We start from the raw sequence: 17259 nt of genomic DNA, 5'->3' as shown, positions 1-17259 counted from the left end.
GTCGGGAGGCACGGCAGGGGAGATGGCGGCCGCGGGTTGGGGGAGTAATGGGTGTCGGTGTGACTGCAGAGGGTGCCGGGCTTGGTGTCGGAACGCGTGGCGGTCCGACGGCAGCGCTCCTTTCCCCTGCAGTTGCGGGCCGTGGGGCTGCCGTCGGCGCTGGGAAGGGAGTCTGTCCTTCCCGGCACTGCCAAGTTCTGTCTAGAGGGGAGAAGCAGCAGCACAACAAGGAGCTCTATCCTTCTGTAAACTTTTTTCACTTCTAGCAGCCGCCGAAAGACTCGGTCAGTGCTGGGTGAGAAGCAGTGGGGGCTGGGAGGCCACTCCACCGGGAATCTGGTGGAGCTCTGCTGAGCCTAACGCTGCCAAAAGAGCGTCTCGTTCTTCTTAACAGGGAGCGGGAGGGGGCAGAGAGCCTCAGCATTGTCCCAGCTGCGACTGGGGTTGGCTACGGTGGGAGCAAAACCGAAAGGAACGGAGCCGGTAGGTAAGGGGATGAAGGCTTCAGGAAGAATGAGGTGCTTGAGAAGCTCATGCTTTGCATTACCTCTTCGTTATGGATGAGTCTTAATAACGCTGAGGAATACCTGGAGGGTGGGTATCATGTGGATGGAGCCAGGCTCTGTTTAGTTGTGTGCAGCAACGGGACAAGGGACAACGAGCACAGACTGGAGCACAGGAAGTGCCATACAGACATGAGAAAGAAGTTGCTTACTGTGCTGGTGACAGGCTGGTGTGGGCACTGGAACAGGCTGCCCAGAGATGTGTTGGAGGCTCCTTCTCTGGAGATATTCAAAACCCACATGGGTGCTTTCCTGTGTGGCCTATTGTAGGGAACCTGCTGTAGCAGAGGGTTGGACTAGATGAGCTCCAGAGGTCCCTTCTGACAACTATGGTACTGTGAGTCTGAGGAGAGGGACAGTTACACAGGTATTGGAATTCTAAATTAAAATCGTTGCCTTAGAGTTGTTTTGGACACCATTGCTTCTGATTTCCCCTGATTTCCCATCTTCTTGCCATGTTGGCAGCATTGTTCATACAGCAGTTCATGGAGTATTAGCTACAGGCTCAGGCTAACCTCTCACGCTTCTGATTAACCTCATTATTGCTTCATTCTGGTTCTCTACCTCAGGAATGCTTGTGACAGCTTAACGTGTGCAAGGGGTTTACTTATTTCTCTATAAAAAAATGTGTATGTAAAAATATTTGTGTATATGTATGTATGTGTATATATATATGTGTGTGTGTGTGTGTGTGTGTGTATATATATATATATATATACATACATACACACATACACATATATATGTATGTATGTATACAAAGACACAGGCAACACACACAGCCCCATTCAAAGGGATGGCCAGCATGGCAGTTGTGCGATTTTGGGCCCTCTGTAGAACTGAATAAAGTGGTTGTGGAGGAGGTCAGCTCTGTGAGGCAGCTGGCAGCCATAGATATCCAGGAAGAGTGAGTTTGTGAGAGCAGTTCCTGCTGCTTGCCAGGTCAATGAGATTAGAAGCCAGGAAAGAGGGGATGAAAGGTTTCTGTGTAGAAATGCTGTACACAACTGCGGAAGTGAGACTTTTTACTTATCTGTTCAGCCATCTCTAGCCACTTCTAGATAAGGAAAGCCTGTTTTCCAGAGCAGGTTAAGAGAGCCTGGGATTCCTGAGCACCTCTGTTTCCTTGGAATTAGCAAACATCAAGAAATCCCCAGACAAAACATGGATTATCTTTCTCACACAAGTTCATCCAGGGATTTGCAGCCAAGTAATGCTACAAGATTCTGTGTTAGCTCAAACAGCAAAGCACTGCATCTTATTAATAACATGTAAGGTGTTGAGTTTAGGACACAGTGACATAACAGGAATTTTTTGTGCAATAAACATGTTATACTCAAAGTGTGAAAGGGCAGAGTTTTCAAGAAATAGAATTGCTCATCTAAACCTATACTGCTTTTGCAAATCAAGCTCACAGATTTTGGAAAAGTACCCCTAAAATAAAATGCATTTAGTCAGTGCCCACACTTAAACAGCATTTTAATGTTACTTTGTAGAGTCACGAAGGAACTTTGAGGCAAAAGCACAGACAGAATGTGCTTCAGCGTTAGCTTGTTTTAGGCCATACCGTTAGGAAACGTTTGTGTTTTCTGTGCTGTTTTAAGCAGACCCTTTTTCCTGTCATCTTTTACCTCTTGTTGTCCTGTCTATCTCTGTAGTCTCCTTCCCTTGTAAGAGCGTAACCATTTTCTATGCACATGATGAGGTAGATCACAAAATTAATAATACTTGGGAAAAATAAGTCTGACCTGCGTCTGACCCTGCATCATTTTCCTTACCCAGCAGCTCTTGGAACCAGTTGGGTGGGTGAGGGAGCACCACAACATGCAGCTGGTACCACTTACTCCAAGTGTACTGGAAAAAATAATAAGTCGTTTACTCCTCTCATACAGAAATCCTGTAAATCTCATTTGCTTTGTATGTTCCCACTTTTTCCAGGTTCCTATGGATGAGAAATTTATTCTCTGCACAGTCAATTCGATTCTGAATTTCTCTGCTGCTTTTCATGCCACCTTCCTCTCTCTTCTTGATTTTCTACCAGCTGTGTTTCCAGGGTGCTACCTTTCTCTGGCTTGCATTTCTGTAGTGTTTCTTTCGCTCCAGCCTCCAAAGACAGTCATTCTTCCCCACCCCTCCCTGCATCCCTCGCTTCCTCTCTCACATTATAAACAAAAGTACTTGCAGTGTGCAGTAGAAAACAATGCAGCGCTGGCAAGGGAGTGGACTAAATGACCTAATGTCTAATATCTGTTCTCCTGGAAGCTATTTTTATTCAAGTTTAGATGTCGGTAACTCTTTGACCTTTGGAAATCTAATCTGACAATACCCAGACTTTTCTTTGTTGACCCTTGTTCTGTTTACTGTTTCTTGTTTAGTAAAATTTGATACGTGTTTGTGAGCTCTGAAATGAGCTTATCTGATTGCCATCAGTTTTGTTGTAGCACAGGTCAGTTGATGATTAGTAACATTTCAAAAGCAAAGCCTATCTGCAGACAAGGTAAAGAAACTGTGCTCACTACCTAAAGTCACACCACGCTTAGAAGGAAATATAGTTGTGGAAAGCTGATGTATAAATGTTTTAGGCTGGAGCTCACTTTTACCCAGGCTGATAGGTAAGGATTATGTAAAACATTTTTGAAAGTTATGCAGCTGCTCAGAAATACACTTGGAAAAGGTGAGAAACATTTGCACAACCCAATACAACAGAGTTTGCATTTGAGGCTAAGACTTCTAAGACAATACAGTGACACAAGAAATGTTGCCTGTTTTCAAAACAAGTGCTTCCTTTTATGGTTTTGTTTGATTAAAAAAAAAGTCAAAATCAAATTTTATCCATTGCATTGTGCCATGTACATGCTCAGTGGAATGTTTCTTCAAAGGATTTGAAGCAACCTTCTCAAGTTGCTTCTGAAATCACTTGTTTTCAGATTACCCACTGAATGTACTTTTAGCTTTTCAACACACTAGTCAGCTCTGCTTCAATCTGAGTACTCCAGCAGTGGTCAGATTAAGTGATACTAAAAATCAGAGAGAGAACACATGAAAAGCAGTACTGCAGTAGTTTATCAAGGTTCATCTTGTTGCCTGAAGCTGCCGTACTTGTTTTTTGCCAGATGTCTAGGTTAGGTGAGAGTTCTTTGTTGTTTACACCAAGATACTATGTGCTGTTGCTGTAATTCTGGATATTCCTGTTTTACTGAGCTTTTTGTCTTGTAGTATAAGAGTGGATGCCATGAACCAATTTCAGGAATCATTTCACCTCAGTTTGTCCTTAAATCCCTATCTCTAAATGAATAGTCAGGTGTGTAATATCTATTACAATTAGCTATATTTCTAAGTGTTTAGTATTCAGCATTGAAGAATGATTCTTTTTTCACTCAGAAAACTTAGATTTGTTATCTTGCTGGTGGAAAGCAGTTTATAGGAATGCTACCAGATAGTGGCATTCGTCAGACATGAACTTTTGCACCTGCTGGTGGATAAACCTGCCAGGCTTATCAGTGTACTATTTACTGACCCTGTGTGTATACTTCAGCTTGTAGAGCCTTACTTTTAGGCATTTGCTAAAGCTGGGAGGAGAAGCACCTTCCTTTTCATTCTTTTCCTAAGCTTCATTCTCGCTGCAATGGGAAAGAGGTTTCAGCAGCAGTATTCTCATCAAACTCTCTTGCTTGCCTTCCTGTAGCAAGGCCCTGCAGCATCTCAAATTAGTGCAGTCCTTGACATTTTCTTTCAGCACTGCTGAGCAATCTGAGTATCAGAAATGAAATGGACTCACTGTGCTATTTTCTGTTTGCTGCTGCCGCTTATCAGAGCTGTGGGCAGCAACAAAATAAAGGCATGACTTAGGATGAAGAACTGAGTGTGTGGCTTTGTAAGCAGCTTAGCCGATCTAAGCATGTCCTACTGCTTGAAAACAAGCTCTAGCTTTTCCTCTTCATCCTTGTTAGATTTTGCTATTTTGACTGTTTCCCTAATACTGTATAGTCAACTGGACCAGGACATGATTTGTTTTTAAACAAACTCAGGCACGTAGAAGGCTTTCTGTTAGCTAGAAGGCTGCCAGCCAGAACCTGTGTTAGCTCAGGGAGGAAGCAGGACAATGTGGCTGTCTGTGGGGGGGGAACTACCTGCTCGGACAGCAGCTTTACTGGTGTTGAGCTAAGTGAAGCAGCAGTGCATCACTATCTTTCTTCACTGTCGTCATTGGAGAGCAGCAGCTTGAATGGCAATATCCATGGAATTTCTTCCAAGAGAATCAAGGATCGGTGAATAGAGTGGGGGGACAAAGTCAGGTGAGAAGCAGGATAAGCAAGCTTATCTTTTATGGAAAGACTGCTTGTGGCAAATAGTAAAGCCCAGCTACAAGCTCATCATGTGTACATTTGTCTTGGAAAAACTGAAATGTCAAAGTGTTTTCACTATGTTTATTCTTTTGGAGCTCTGGACAAAGGTTAGGTGGAATTTCTGTTCGGGTGACTTGATCTACATGAAAATACAAAAGGTTGAGCTGCAGCCTCTGGTGGCAGAAAGCCTAGGAAGGTTCTCCAGTGACCTCTGTGGTGTGTGTCATCTGTATGGGTATACAACAGAATTACCACATTAAAAAGTAAAATCAATGACCTTTTTGTGTGTATTGGAGATTCCTGTCCTTTTCCACATTCTCTAGGTGATGGAGAAGGTATACAGCCTATAGAGTGGGTGAGAAACCCACCCTTTGAATCTTCTAAAAACAAATGTTGGGCATTGAAATACAGTGGATGATCTTCCTGTTGCAAATAATTTTTTAGCAATTAACTCTTATCCTAATTGCATGAGTTTTTGACATAACTAAGATAAATCAGATCTTCAAATGTAGTTAATTTTTTGCGTTAATTTGGCATGTCAGTATGTAACTGATTTCAATGTGTAAAATTTTCCTTGCCCTAAGTCTTTTAAAACTGATTTTTAAAGTAAAAATCCTTCAGAATGTTCTTGTTTTATATATATATATATATATATATATAATTTTTTTTTTTTCATGCTTCCTACTCACAAGTGGAATGCATAATGCACTGAATCACTTTATAAGCAGGATAGCTTCAATAGTTTTATTGTTCACATTCTTGGAGCTGCTCTACTGCTTTCAGTGCTGGAAAGTATCAGAAATTCTTCATAACTATACTCTGATACTCGTGGCTTTGTGACTACTGGAACTCTTTGGCTTTGTTTCATGTGGAGTTACGCTGTGGTTGATCTTTGAGAGGCTGTGACTTAAAGCTTTTATATAGTATTTATTTCAAAATTAACTTGTCATCCAGTCTTTTCTTGATGATGTTCAAAATGGTTCTGTAGTTTGCTTTATTTAGGAAAACTTCCACAAATACAACTTTATTTTTCTACCATTGCATACTAGAAAAGGACCAGTGAGTATAATTGTTGGGCTGGAGGACATGAGGAAACCCCAGGAAGACACAAAGCCCTTTTGCTAAAGGCAAGCCATCTAAAAGCAGGAAAACTATGTCAGTACCCTTTGAAAAGAAATACTATTAAAGTATTTGGCATTTCTAGTAACTCTTATGGAATTGTATCAGTTTAAGATGAAAATCGGTACTTGATGTGTAAACAAAAGGCAGTTTGTTATCGGGACTTAAAGGGGATGCAGAACTAGTTTACTGAGAAGTTGGCTTCAATGGCAGATGCAGTCTAGGAAGTTTATACTTCTTTTCTGCGGAAGCCTGCGAGAGTGAAGGGGTGGAAGAGGAGAGGGAGACTGATGGAGAGGTTTGGGTAAAGCTGCAATGCAGAGAATGAAACTGCCTTAGCTCAGATCGGGGGCAATGATCTTCAGTAGAGGGTGGGTGGAAGGGAGGAGAAATTCCTTCACTCCTCTTCATGGCTGAAGCCAAACCATCTTGTTACCATCTTGTTTTACTACGCTGCAAACATGTAAATCATCTGGAATGATTGTGTGTAAGCTTGTTCAAATGTGTAATGCTTTAGAAGATACAGTCAGGATGTGTGCACGCTTAATTTGTATGGAAATTCAAGTAATGCTGATGAGAAGGGGAAAAAGAGGGTGGCTGTTATGAGAGAAGGAAGTAGCAATATTAAAAAAAAGAGATGTTCTGCTTTATATAAGGTGTTTACCCTATAACTGGTTGAAGTTCTTTTGTGGTTTCTAGTGTCATATACTTTTGTGTGCTCTTTTTATGAAGTCCCCCTATGTGTCAGAAAAAAATCATAAAAATTCTGTAGTAGCAGTTGTTCCCCGTTATCTTTTTTTCCTAGTTATCATATAACTCAATAAGATGAACTATATATTTATAGCTTTCTTATAATTCTTCTGGCACTTCTGTGCGATTTAATTTTTGTGTGACTGGAAAATCCCATTAAAACATGCTCTGAAATGCCATTGTATGTGCATTGCTTCAGGGGAAAACAGGCTGAGTGGAAACTTGTATGGAAATATGCTGACAGTGCATAAATATTTGGAAGACAAGGCTTTGTATGCACATTTCTCTGTGAAGTGCTACACTAAACTTTTTATTGCTGCTGGATAATTTTTCTAAATTAAATGACGTGTGAGACATTGGACTACCAAGCATGTGCTAAATGCAATTTCCAAGCAGAGCTGAATAATCACCGCACCTTTTCTTCACAGAAGAGCAAAACAAACTTTATGAAGTGGCAAGCTTAGGTTTGTTATAAAATTATTGCATGCACAGCAAAGATGCATAAAATGATCCACGTTTCTTTTGGCTATGAAAGTTCACGTTCTGAGCTCTATTTTCCTCATTTCCCTGTACTTCAAAAATAGCTTTAGTTTAGAATTGCTATTGCTCCTTAACCTTCAGAGCAGTGCAACGATTTCAAGTAACAGCTTCAGAGAATTGAGGATAATCTTTTTCAAATGTGCAGAATTGTCAGATCTTTCTTCTCTTCATCTGGGAAGAGTATTGGATACGGGCTGATGCAGTTGGAAGCTGAATTTCGTACAGCCAGCTTCTGTTATTGGAAGAAGCAGGAAAGTATTGTTTGTGACATTTGGGTCATAATTTTGCTTTTTAAAAGAAGTGTTGGAGAAGAAATATCTATAAGGATTTCCAAGTAGGAAAAACTGTACATTTTTAGCCTCGGTCTTGTGACCTTTTCTGAATGAGGTGAACACCATTCTTGCAATGAACATGTATTCTGGTGAATGGACTCTTGCTCAGGTACTGTTGCTTCACTTTCTGTGTCCCTTTATTATTGAAGAAGCTGGTAAGAAATTTTGGAGAGAAAGCTACTGATAATGGAAGTCCTAAACTGGATTTAAATTTTGCAGCCTGTGATTGCAAGTTTCACTTCGTGTAGGGGTGCTTTTTGTCTGGGGAGTGTTTGCAGGGGGTGAGAAGTGGCTGCATTGTCTCCTGCTTACCAAGTTAGCTGTATGCCTTTTTTCTTTTTTCCCCCTTGGTGTTTCTGAGCAAAACCTCTGATGTTTCGGGTTTTTAGTTCTTAGATTGGGCCCTGTGGTATGCAGTGTATCAGTGTTTTGTTTCTGTTAATTAGCTTTAAGTACGTTCAACACACTGGTTGAATTGGAGAAGCGTTGAGTCCTTTGACTAGACTGAATTCTTACCGGAGTACCGTTTAATATCTGAAGGGAGGACACAGCTTTTGAAGATGAGACAAACACACAGACTGCTCAAAAAATCCGTTTTTACTGTGATATGAAGTGTTTTGTTTGTTTGGATTTGATTTTTGGTTGCTGTTTCTTTTGTTGTCATAGTGTTCTGTAGTTTTATCTTTTTGTTTGTTTTGTTTTGCTTGGTTTTGTTGTTTTTTTTTTTAATTTTAATTTTTATTTTTAATTCCCTTCAGCTGTAGGTAAGCTTGGCATTTTCAGGTTTTGCCCTGGAAATGTTGGTTTGGGTTGGGCCTACTTAGCAGCTCATCCACTGATTTCTCACTTGAAGGAGTTTCATGTTATCTGTGTTTTAGTCTGTTTGTTTGTTAGAGGAGTTCTGTAGCTCCACAGGAAGTTTTGCCAGCTATTCACTGTTGTCCCATAACAACCTCTGAATCTTTGTTGAGAAGTGATGTTATCTAGAGCTTCCTTCCTCACCACTTCTTGCTACTTTGCTTCTAGTCATACACTGGGTGTATCTGCAGCAGCATTTTGGTTCAGATTAGGCGTGTTTTATGGAAGCAGAACTCCCAGTTGTCACCTCTTTTATTGCTTTGTTTCACATTGTGGAATTGTTTAAAAAGAACAAAACTAAATTACTTTTGGCTGAAAGTAAACGAAAAGATGCGCTCCAAAACCGTACCTAATGCAGGCCAACAACCGTACGGTATTCATTCAGATCATGGAGCCAAATCGGACCAATTGCAAAGCAAAATTTTCACCATGCTTGTTGTGTTAGTGTTGGGCCATCAGTACCAACTGCTTTGTTCGTTAGACTTGCTTCTATTGCTCTGCATTCCTGACTAATGTGAGCGCAGTCATTGACAGAGATAAATCTGCAGTGCTTATAGGCTATTATCTATGACCGCTGTACTGGTTTCAAATGAGTCCATCTTTTCAGGCCAAAGTTTGAGTAGATACTACTGAAGTAGTTAGCCTGAGTTTGATTTGGAAGCCATCACTTAAACTGTAATTAGATCAGGGAGCACAACAACTGTAATGAAGCTATTTTCTTGTCTCCGTCACCTCTTGCACTTTCCTACTTCAGTAGTCTCAGTTCTCTTCTGTTCTCTATTATACATATTTTTTTGTGACCCAGCTGTTAACCAAATCACAATGTTCTTAGACACCTCCTATGTGCTGGCTGTGCTATTTTCCTATTTTCATTTCTCCAACTTTGTCTTAGTAACTTGCAAATGTTTGCACAGGCTGAGGCTATAGGCTTGTTGACTGCCTAGCCTCTGCCAGTGAAAATGGGTAATGATTTGCAGTTGTCCAAGGCACTTTCTTCCTGAAAGGCTTCCACAATGGTGAAACCCATCTGTACTTCACTGAAAACCTTATAAGGTTTCTCTGTTCTTCTTGATCATTGATTTTCAGGGAACACTTAAGGTAATGCATGAAGAAGTCTTGGTGTCAGATTTAGTTTAAAGGCATTGAAGAGAGAGAAAGTTGGAATGATTACATTACGTGGTATCACTGTTTCTGATGCAATACAAAATCAGGATAAAAATACAGCTTACTGTTGATAGTTTTATGTAAGCATGCATCATTCTCACTTAAAAAAAAAATAATGAGGAATTGATTATTGCCATATCAACGTTTACATGGGTTATCAAGTTCATTACTCCAAATTTGAATTCCCAAAGCAGAGTAATTATGTCTAACCTGTAACAATATCTTTTAATATCAAGCTAACAGAAACTTGGGGTGTTTGAGTTGCCACTATGTATGCTGAAGAGAAAGGTCTCTTGAGCATTTGTGTAGTTTTGGGTGTCAATCCTGCTGGTAATGTCAGCATTCATTTTTCCCAAGAACTGCCCCATATGTCCCAATGTGCTTGGAAACAATGAAACCCTCTTCAGAAAGGAAAGTGGTATTACTTCTCTGAATAGGTGTCCTGCTTTCCAAAATGTGTGTTGAGAAATCGTTCATGTCTGGTTGGGAAGGAAGGTAAGGAAGAGCTGTCTTAACTTATTGAAGGAGCTTGGGAAGGAACTATTGAAGGAACCAGGGAATAAATAGCCAGAATATTATTGCAGCTCTAAAACTACAGGGAAAAAAAAATAATAAAAGCTTTCAGAATGGGTCATGAAGCTGAGGCAGAAGCTTAAGACTACAGCCTCAGCCAGCTGAAACATTGCCCAGTGGCAGTCGTGAGCGGCCTTTTCTGTCAAATGCAGCTCGGTAAGAGTTGTACTTAGCATGCAAGTTCTGGGAGTGATTATATATTTTATTGAAGTTAAGGCATAGTGGCAGTCCTCTAGTTACAAGCTTCTCTTACTGATCCAGGCTGTGGTTTCAATCCCTATGTAATCAAAATTAATGGTAATGTGTTATAATGCTGTTATTTGATAGCATTTACAAACCTGAAGAGTTTTTTCAATTCTATTTCACTCATATTCATGGTCTTTGTGATCTTAGGTGGAACAATTCTTTTATATTTTTGTCTGATAGTAGTTTCCAAAGTGTTTACTACCTCTTTATTCCTGGCCTGACTCCATGGCTAGCTGCTGTTGCCAACAGATCGAACTTTGAAAGTACAACTTTTTCCCATATCCTTAAAGTATGGACATCCTGCACAGAGCAAAAGTAATGTATTTCTCCAGTGTCTGAATTCATGTAAATCCTTTTGTGCACTTTTCCAGAGGAAAAAAGTTCTTTTGGAAGAGATTGCAATAAGTAAAGTTGTAGCCTTTTGTAACATTTTCTTGCAAGGATGTAAAAGCCAAATGTGGTAGAACTGGGATCCCACATTTTGAATAAATGACAGTTTCATAATTGTCTGCCTTCCTATGTAATTAATTATTGTTTTCATTTTTCTTCTAAACAGACTTTGTAGAGGAGTATTTTAGTTGTTTCATTGCACCTGCTTTGGGACCTGGGACTAAAAGAGGGGTGTTTGTTTTTGTACTGAGCATCAACTGATGTTTCACTTAGTAGTGTCCCTTGAATATATTTGCTTACATAAAAAGCTCCGGCAGAACCTAAATATTTATAGTTTGAAAATGTTTGTAGTTCTTTGGGGGCACCTGGCTGTAAACTGCATCTCAGTAGTCTCGTTAATTGTGCAGGTTGTATAACTAACAACTGTATCCCTTGTTAGAGTTGTTTTGCAAAATGGAACAAAAACGTCTCCCCTTCCCTACCCGTGTGCTGGAGTGTATCCTGTTGTGAGAGGAGCCTGCTGGCTTTACTGTGCTCATACTCACTGTTAATTCAGCAAGTGAAAAATTAAGTGAAGAAAGATACAGCTTCTGCTCTATACTATCCCTTAAGGATCCTTTCCTGATGCTTTGTGAGCAACAATATTGAAAGTAGTTTGGATTTATGTGCCCTCTGTCAGATCCTCTGCCCTTTAATGATATGTGGTGCACATATGTTTCAATTAAACTTGTGGTCAGGAAACAGAGCCAGGAGCATAAGCTAACAGAATATGGTTGTTTTAACATGCAACAAAACTTTACAGAAATACCATCTTGAGCTGACAATTTTTACTGCTGAAATCAGTCATCCCATTTTATGGGGTACGCGATATTCTGATTTTTATGCTTGTACAGTGTGTACAAAGCATGACCACTCAGGATTGAGGAAAAGTACTTAGGTTGTATTTGGGAAGAAATACACAGCTTGGAATATTGCTTCAAGATGTAAATTGCTACCAACACCTTTGGTGTTGAGCATAGCCATGCTGGTAAATAGCACAGGCCTTGGTGCGTCTCCTTGCTGTCTCATGTGTGCCTTAGAACTCATTGTATTTCCTACTGAGTCATACTTTCTACTAGAGGTGAATGACTGATTGTTCAGTGTTTGTTGATTTGTTTTGTTCAGAGATTTTTCTACCACCACACTGACAGTCAAATAAACATTCAGAAATGATCACTTGTTTTACAGTCTATGGTCAGACACATCAGCTTACTGTTGAACTTGGGAGTATGATGATCAGCTCAGCTGTATCGCGATCTGTGCTGTCCACTGTATAACCTACTCTTGGAGGGGGGTACATATTAATATAGATCATGAAACATTAAGCATTGGTGTTACAACTGAGATGATATATCTGTGGTGTTTTTGTTCTTGCATTGGTGTTTGTGAATATATATGTATGTATATTTTAAATGTATACATATATGGAAGACATTGCTCTGACAACATAAGACCAGTCCTACCTTCAGTGAGGTTCTTGAAGACTAAAAAGCATGAAATTCTAAGTAAGAAGCTGGGTAAAGGAATAAATGAGTCAGTAGCAAGTCAAGATAATACGTTAGTGTTGCCCAACCCTCTTCAGTTTTATTAGCTGGCTTATGAAGCAAAAAAAGATCGATGTCCTTGTCTGCATCTGATTCCCTTTTCCAAACAATTTTTGAACTATTTAGTCGATTAGAACCAAGAATATCAGAGAGTAGAGGACTGAAATTTAATGGGTGACCCGAGAAGTTCCTCTGTGGTGGGAAGAGTCTGTTCTGTGGGCTTGACTTGTGCGTTTTTCCTGTGTAGCAGCAGGGCATCACTGCCTGCATCAGCCTCTCGCTCAGCCTGTATTGAGGTGCTGTGGCAAGAAACTTGCCATGAGCTGTGGGGACACAGAGGCAACGGGAGGCTTGCAAATGAAGAAGTTTGGGTAGATACAGAGATGGGGAGAAAAGGCAGAGTAGCGTTTAAAAAAAAAAAACGTAGTTTGTAGGAAAACTGACACAATTAGTTCCAAAGATCTCCAGATGTCTGTAATTGCTTTAAGAATCTAACGTGGACTGTTGAGGATCAGTAAGAACCACAACTGAAAGCTGCAACTCCTGTTACAGGGACTTTTTTCAGTTTCTTGGAGTCTTAGCATAGGTAGGGAGAGTCTGCTGAGAAAAATTAATGCTGCAGGAGGAGGCTGTAATACCTTTTTTTTCCCCCAGAATATAAGCCCTCTTCTTCTGTGACCCTACTATGCTTAGTAATGATACACCAAACATCAAGGTGGTGAGACTTCAGAGTGCTTTAATTCAATTCACATTTATCTACCTTTGCAGAGACATGAAGAACTTGCTTAGAAATTAGTGTACTCTTCATTCCACATTTCCTTTAGTCTCAGGCCTACAATTTTATTACAAGACTGGGATGTGTTTATAGAACTCCATTTATGAAAAGTCTTGCCGTCTACTCTTGCTTAACAAATCAGTGTTGGAAGTCTTAACTTTCCCTGCTTATTACAGCAGCTACAGCCAACATCTGTGCACAGTTAGCACTTTTTAATGGAGATGTTTGCATATGAGGTTTTGGTTTTATGGAGGTTGAGGGCATGCATATGGAATGATATGTTGATGTGTAACTTGACCTCTGAAGTAGAACTGATGCTAATCTTTAGGAGTTGGTAATTTATTAGTAAAAAATCTTTAACCTCATGTGATGTTCTACCAACTTGGTTAGATAGCTGCAATGTTCTGGTCCTTCACTTAAAGCTTTTATTTTCTTAAACTACTGAAGATTCCAAGAAACTGAAAACAGCCCCTCGATAACTATTGCAGCTTTCAGGTGTAATTCTTATTGTCTATCTGGTGGCTGCACTGTGATTCAGGCTGTTTCATGACTGTGTGTATCTTTTTGTCTTTTCTCCTTCCAAGATGTGGATAAAGTACATGCAAGTTCTTGTAGGGCTGGCTGGGATCCTTGAATGTATTGCAGGTTCTTTTGCCAAATCACAGGTCTTGCTTTACCGTTGATCTTAATGCATCATGTTTTAATCAGTAACAGACTTTGAATGATTTCGTAGGTGTTCATTCTGATTTCCCAAATCTGATCCATAGAATAAAGTTGGCTTCATATTTTCTGCTGAGTGAATTTGAGTCCTAGATAAGATGCAAGTACTTTAACCTTTCAAGTTGTAAAACAGGTTTCAGATCAGTTTAAAATGAAACACACCCATTTTATATCATATTTTCATATTCTAAATATGGAAAACTTTGATGAAGGTTGAAGTGCTCACCATTTAAGTCATTTTTTTATTGGATAGTACCTTTACACTACTGAAGTTATTATTCACGTGGTAGTTATACAACTAAAAATGGAGATTAATCTTAACTACAAGGTTTCCAACACTGATATAAAACATTTATCTTGATTCCCACATATTACTGTAAACTTTCCCAAGTTGATCATAATCCACAACTCACAGGATGTTTCCTTTTTCATTTTCAGATTTGATATTTGCAAGTTTTGTGCCTTGACAGTGATCACCATGGACAGTGGTAAGTTTAACTTGGTGATGAATGTGCATTCTGTATTGTTGCCCATGAAAGGGGTATTAGCAGCCCCCAGAATTGTCCTCCTCTCAAAATCCTAATCAGTTTGCACAGAAGTCTTTGCTATGGAACTGATTTTAACATTATGTATCATGCAGATCTTTGTCCACACTAAACTGAATTGGAATTGTACCGCTGTTGTGACATAGAATTATGATCTGCATGTAATATTTAAGTATGAGAGTGGTGAGGTGCTGCCCAGAGCGATTATGAATGCCCCATACCTGGAGGAGTTCAAGGCCAGGTTGGATGGGGCCCTGGGCAGCCTGGTCTAGTATTAAATGGGGAGGTTGGTGGCCCTGCATGTGGCAGGAGGGTTGGAGATTCATGATCCTTGAGGTCCCTTCCAACCCTGGCCATTCTGTGATTCTTTGTAACCTGGTTGCAGAACAGAGACCACAGAGCTGATTTCCACCTTTGTATCCTTCAGTTTGTGTTCCTAAGCTTGTTGGAGTAACTCTAGGATCTCACAGCAGAAATCGCTTTTCAAGCTTTACAAGTGAATGCTCAAAACATTTTTCTACTTTTCTCCCCTGTGCAAATCAAATAGTTTTATTAATATCACCAGCAGAAAGATTCACATTTATCAGTAGTTTCAATTTTCAATTTCAAGTGAAATGCTTATTTCTGCTGTTTGTGGCTTTAATATCCCTGAGTGCTGGTAAAGAGACAGAAAATGGGAACATCAGCAGTGGTTTCAACAGAGCTGGCTTTGGTGACCACAATGCCATGGACTTTGCTTCTGCAGCATTTCTGTGTGTCAGAATATTTTTCCCACAGCACTGCAGCCTGTTTTTCTTTCTCTACAGACCTGAGGCCAGTTTTCTTTGGTTGTGACATCTTCAGCTGGCAGGCTGAGGCATACTTATCCTCACACACATCCTTGCCTGATTCTTCTTAGTTCTGGTTGCATTTCACCAGAAATCAAGGTTAAAAGCTGTTGCTGATCTGGTCTAATCTTAGATGATTTTTTATCAAATAGATTCAGAGTTAACGTGTATGGCTTAGCCTTCTCAGTGGGTTTTTTGTCTTTGTATGTACTGTGACAGAAGAGAGACACACCCTGAATTGGGGGGAGGGGAAGTGTGGTTTTTCTTTTAGAAAAGTAATTCAGAAATATTTAGCAAAATATTGGCCATTCTTGCAAATTGAATTGTTTTAATGCTCTGCTGTTCTTCATCAATGTATTTTGCAATGTATTTTGCAAACATATACTTGTTTTTGGAAGCAAGAATTGTACGTACTTTCTGAGAGCCAATAGTTTCAAATCAGAATGTTTTCAGCTACCGTATTTTCCTCTTTATTCCTTTTCCCTCTGCATCCAGTACGAAACTGTTATAGTTTCTCTCCTCTCTTTTCGAGGATGAACTCTATCTACGAATGAAATTCCCTAGGTTTTATCCCTTGAAGGAGGGGAAACTCGATTTATAGTGCATTATCTACTCCTTGTGACAGCACTTAAGAGAGTCAGGTCTGTAGCTTGTCTTGCTTCAAGAATGCTCGCAAGAAAGGTTGGTGAGAAGTAGGTTGAGCACTGGCATTCCCGTACACAATTGCATGCTGGCTTCCTGGTGTCACTAAATCTTTCATCTCCCCACGTTTAGGTGATTGCTGAGGCATGTGGAAAACAAGCCAATTCTTCAGGCCTAGAGAGGAGCCAAGAGAATTGTGTGAGGAGACAGAAGCCATCCCTGTCCTTTCTCTTTGGAGGAGAATTTTGAGTATTAGTTTGTTATTTAGACAGTGAACTTACACAGTAGGAAATGCCCATATGCTCACCTGTGGTGCTATCAGAAACCAAAATTTTTGCAAAAGAGGCAGATGTAGATCTGTATGCACAGAGTCTCTGGCAGCACTGTGAATAAGGTAATTTATACGGTGCATGAATACCACGTGTATTCAACTGGAGGTAGAGGAATGACTGATTATCTTGGAGTTTGATCTTCAAATACTTAATCCTTTGCAAAAGGAAGGTGATTGTCTAATGAATTTTAGCAAAGAGATTACAATACACATACTGAATAAAATGAAATTAATGTGAAGTAGATAAGCCTAATTGTGGTAGTATTCCCACTGCTGAAAAATGCTCCCACATCTAAGTTAGTAAAGCAAAAGTGTAGTGACCTATCTTTGTAGACTTGCAGGCATCCTTTTTTTTTTTTCTATTGAAATAAGAGGATTAGAATAGAAATAGACTGATTTATATCAAATCATAGATAAACCATTATTTAAACCATTTAGTCTCTGTCTTTCTGCAGACAGAGTTTTTTCTTCGTTAGCTAATCAGAGCACCCAGATTAGCTGTAAATGAACCAGTGCAGAAATGGTAGCACTGATGAGGAAGACAGTAGGAGTATGTTAATATGGCAGTGCATTTAATTATTAGCCCCTATTGCTAGCAGTGAGAGCCCAAGAATAGTGTTGCATTGGTACAGCGTTCTTGCTTCCTGACCTAAAATACCTGAAGAATTTCTGTATTGTTCACTGCAGATGAACCTTTTGAGTAATTCAGCCTACTGGATTTTCAAGTGTTTCAGTTGTTACATGTTAATGTAAAAATCATTCGGTCAGGGAATTTGAGGGGAGAATGGAATCTTAAAAGAGCTGGAAATAATCTTTTACTTGAACAGAAAACTAAGGAAAGCAAAAAAGAATACCTTTATCAGAACTTTGATTGTCATTCAGCATTACTTTATTTGCTTCAGCAAGTTAGGTGGGGTTCTGTGTATTATGAAAGAAGATACAATGAGCCTACTTC

General features: G+C 39.8%; 1 protein-coding gene across 2 annotated transcripts in view; it reads left to right on the top strand.

The window, feature by feature from the left end:
- The first annotated feature begins 447 nt into the window (after window positions 1-447).
- The window catches only part of PRRG1 (proline rich and Gla domain 1), a 28733-nt gene continuing 11921 nt past the window's right edge, over window positions 448-17259 (top strand). For both annotated transcript variants that reach the window (XM_031557142.1, XM_031557143.1), the window contains exons 1-2: window positions 448-483; window positions 14398-14447. In XM_031557142.1, the coding sequence (XP_031413002.1) occupies window positions 14438-14447 (10 nt within the window). In that variant the 5' untranslated portion in view covers window positions 448-483; window positions 14398-14437. The remainder of the gene's footprint in view (window positions 484-14397; window positions 14448-17259) is intronic.

This window comes from Meleagris gallopavo, chromosome 1 (genome assembly GCF_000146605.3).
Source record: "Meleagris gallopavo isolate NT-WF06-2002-E0010 breed Aviagen turkey brand Nicholas breeding stock chromosome 1, Turkey_5.1, whole genome shotgun sequence".
Lineage (NCBI taxonomy): Eukaryota > Metazoa > Chordata > Aves > Galliformes > Phasianidae > Meleagris > Meleagris gallopavo.
This window is presented reverse-complemented; position numbering and strand designations above follow the sequence as displayed.